The sequence below is a fragment of the Geospiza fortis genome, unplaced genomic scaffold (genome assembly GCF_000277835.1).
Source record: "Geospiza fortis unplaced genomic scaffold, GeoFor_1.0 scaffold229, whole genome shotgun sequence".
NCBI lineage: Eukaryota > Metazoa > Chordata > Aves > Passeriformes > Thraupidae > Geospiza > Geospiza fortis.
In genome coordinates, this window is record NW_005054357.1 from 3,215,322 (window position 1) to 3,219,093 (window position 3,772).

The 3,772-nt window shown below is 41.8% G+C and overlaps 2 protein-coding genes across 2 annotated transcripts in view; one reads left to right on the top strand and one right to left on the bottom strand.

Moving 5' to 3' along the window:
- Nucleotides 1-3,772, bottom strand: part of CDC73 (cell division cycle 73) — a 101,487-nt gene that overhangs the window by 44,251 nt on the left and 53,464 nt on the right. The gene's annotated exons all lie outside the window — the stretch shown is intronic.
- The window catches only part of LOC102036759 (beta-1,3-galactosyltransferase 2), a 7,122-nt gene extending 3,350 nt beyond the window's left edge, over nucleotides 1-3,772 (top strand). Inside the window, exon 2 of the mRNA XM_005423719.3 lies at nucleotides 1,580-3,772. Coding sequence (XP_005423776.1) covers nucleotides 1,712-2,980 — 1,269 coding nt within the window. The 5' untranslated portion in view covers nucleotides 1,580-1,711 and the 3' untranslated portion in view covers nucleotides 2,981-3,772. The remainder of the gene's footprint in view (nucleotides 1-1,579) is intronic.

The window sequence follows — 3,772 nt, forward strand, 5'->3', positions numbered from 1 at the left end:
GGGCCGTGAGGCAGCTGCCGCTCCTCCGGAAGGTGACGGGAAAGATCCCGGCAGTGAGTAAAATAAACACCAGGTGTACCCCTCTCCCCACCCTTCGAAACGCAAATATTCCCTTTGGTGAACAGGGCAGACTCAATGTTGCATCACACACATACAGCTTAATACCCTATTATTCGATTGACATCTCAGCTTAAATTACTCCCTTACAGCGTTAAACCCTGTAATTTCCCATGTAACATATCACTTGGTTTTTAAATGCACAAATTAATCCAAATATTGGTTTAAGAAGATAGCGAAGCAATTAATAAATCGCATATTTCTATTAGGAACAGCATTTTCTATAGACTCTTGTTCAACTGTCATCCTTTTTTCCTATACAAGACCCTAGGGCCCAGGAATAAATTAGAGCAAATTGAAAATCACAAACGCATTGCTATTGTACAGTGAAAGTTCATTTACAAGATGATGTGATCAGCTTTTAATATGCAGCATCATGAAGCTGCCATATTGACTCTGCTGCTGAATATGAACAAAAATTTAAGAGAAAATGAAGCACAGACTACTTTGGCACTTTTTCCTACAGCTACAGCTGCTGGTCAGAACACTTGAAATTTCCAACTGCTATGTGCAGTACTTACATACACTTTTATAGAGGGGAAAAAAACCCAACCCAATATCATGATCATCAGATAGTTGGTCAGAAACTTAGTCCTGAGCAGTTTTATTTCCAGTTAACATGATCACTACCCAAGATCTCTGTCTACTAAACATCAAGAGCTTAATTTTAATTCAGCTGCCTCTGAGCCTGGCACCACAGCCCAGTGCTCCATTCGGTGTTTTCCTCCAATGCGGAGTAGAAGGTGAGAGGTGCCTGAGAAGTGACCAGGAATGTTATCCTGCACTAGCATCTGAGGGCTGTGCAGTGAGCTTACTGGACCCTGAAAATGAATTTTGACAGGTGCATCTTCTTCTCAGTGCCCTTCCTTGCACAGTGGGGCTGGTGGAGACGCGCCAGGCAGTGTCCTGTGACTAACACAGCTCTGCCATCGCCGTCTGTCCCACCACCAGGCACGGCCGTCTGCAAAAGGGCTGGAAAACTGTCAGCCATCCTAGCCTCTGCATGTCAAATCAATTTTAATTAATGCCATTAAACCTTCCATCTGCCAGCAAGGCTTTCTCATTCAGTCCTTCTCAAACACTCTACAAGGATTTCACAGCCATGGATATGAAGCTATTTACATCTACTTCACACTTTTTCCTGCTAACATGATCCATTTTTTTTGTCTCTTTATCTTTGGTATCCAGGATGTTTGTCGAAACTTTTACCAGGCAAAAAAGCATTTTTAAAAGCTAACAAATCGAGTTAAATCATAAAACAAGGTTGGCTTTTAGCCTCAGTCAAATCTTATTTCCATTGACATGGACTGTTCTTTGAAAAAGTAGATTTAACTCAATTTAATGTTTTTATCTAGTTTCTATTTGTAACCGTTTATATTACGAGTGTGTAAGATGAAAGACACTTGATTTTTTTTTTTTTTAATGAAAGACTTTTGATTTTTTTTTTTTTTATTCTTTGCAGAGTGAGCCATTTGCTGACGATTGCTCAACTCAAAGGAAAATGAACACCAAAGAATAGCAGTGGATTCTAAACCAATTGGAAAAGCCTTTTCCTTGAGCATTGTCTCGTATCCCATCACTGGATCCTTACAACATGCTTCAGTGGAGAAGACGACACTGCTGCTTGGCAAAGATGACCTGGAATACCAAAAGGTCTCTGTTTCGCACCCATCTCATTGGCCTGGTCTCTCTGGTGTTTCTTTTTGCAATGTTTCTGTTCTTTAACCACCACGACTGGTTGCCAGGCAAGGCTGGATTCAGAGAAAACCCCATGTCTTACACCATCCGAGGATTTAGATCTACAAAAAGCGAGACCAACCACAGCTCTCTAAGGAACGTGTGGAGAGATGCTGTGCCTCAGACACTCCGGCCTCAGACAGTCACCAACCCCAACAACACGGATCTGTCCCCACAGGGAGTCACCGGTTTGGAAAACACCCTCAGTGCCAATGGGAGTATTTACAACGAGAAAGGCACTGGGTATCCAACTTCCTATCACTTCAGATACGTCATCAATGAGCCTGACAAGTGCCAGGAAAAAACCCCTTTTCTAATACTGCTCATAGCTGCAGAGCCAGGCCAGGTGGAGGCTAGACAAGCAATTCGACAGACCTGGGGCAACGAGAGTCTGACACTTGGCATCCAAATTGTGCGGATTTTTTTGTTGGGCTTAAGCACCAAGGTAGATGGATACCTCCAGAGAACCATCCTTGAGGAAAGCAGACAGTACCACGACATCATTCAACAAGAATACTTTGACACCTACTATAATTTAACTATAAAAACTCTGATGGGAATGAACTGGGTTGCAACCTACTGTCCACATGTTCCATATGTTATGAAAACTGATAGTGATATGTTTGTCAATACTGAGTATTTAATACACAAGCTTCTGAAACCAGAACTTCCTCCAAGGCACAAATATTTTACAGGTTATTTAATGAGAGGTTATGCACCTAACAGGAACAAGGATAGCAAGTGGTATATGCCACCTGATTTGTATCCAAGTGAACGTTACCCTGTATTCTGCTCTGGAACTGGTTATGTTTTTTCTGGAGACTTAGCAGAAAAAATCTTTAAGGTCTCCTTAAGCATCAGACGTTTACACTTAGAGGACGTCTACGTGGGGATCTGCCTCGCCAAGCTGCGCATTGACCCCATGCCCCCACCCAACGAGTTTGTCTTCAATCACTGGCGAGTTTCTTACTCCAGCTGTAAATACAGCCACCTAATTACCTCCCATCAGTTCCAACCCAGCGAGCTGATCAAATACTGGAACCACCTGCAGCAGAACAAGCACAACGCCTGCGCCAACGCGGCCAAAGACAAGGCCGGCAGGTTCCGCCACCGCAGGCTGCACTGAGGGCCCGCGGCACGTGTACAGAAACAGGGACACCCAGCTGCCCCAGCTCTGAGCCCAGCACACAGGGCAGGAGGGAAATTATTTTTTTAAGTTTAAAAAAATATTATAGCTCTTGAATATGATGAAATTATAACCAAAAGGTTTTCCCAGCAAATTTGAGATTAAGAAAAAGAAAAAGACAAGATGGTATATAAGGATTTCTGTGGTTAACATGCAATAATAAGCATGCACACTTTGGTGGTACAATTGCTGATTCATGTGCCAGTAAAATATAATTGAGCATATTTTCCACACTAAAATTTTTGTTTTAAGGAGTGCATTCATAGCTCTAGTTCTCTTCCATGTAATTTCTTATTATCCAGAACTGCTATAAAACAAAAAATTAAAAACTAAGGAATTGCACAAAGGGCAGATCAGTTTTACCTTCAAATGCCACATGACAATTATTATACGCTACTTTAACGTACCACACATTTAGCAATGTCACAATTTAGTAAGACACTACCAATAAATTCTAAAGCACTAAGAATGTACTCCCTTGAAGTAGGTGCAGTTTTCAGAAGTTTGCTTATTTGGTTTGGAAGGAGAGATAAATGAAATCAAAGTTGCAAAGTTGCTTTGTACATTGCCTTCAGAAATGCAAGTGGTGTTCTGGATGCAACTTTCAGTCCACAAAGAGCTGACTGAAAGTTACTTCATTCTCTAGAAGTCACAGGGCAAGCTCCTAAGATCTGGTGCCAAGTAACATTCATTCCACTTGGAACCTTCATGCAAATTCATTGGATCTGCTAT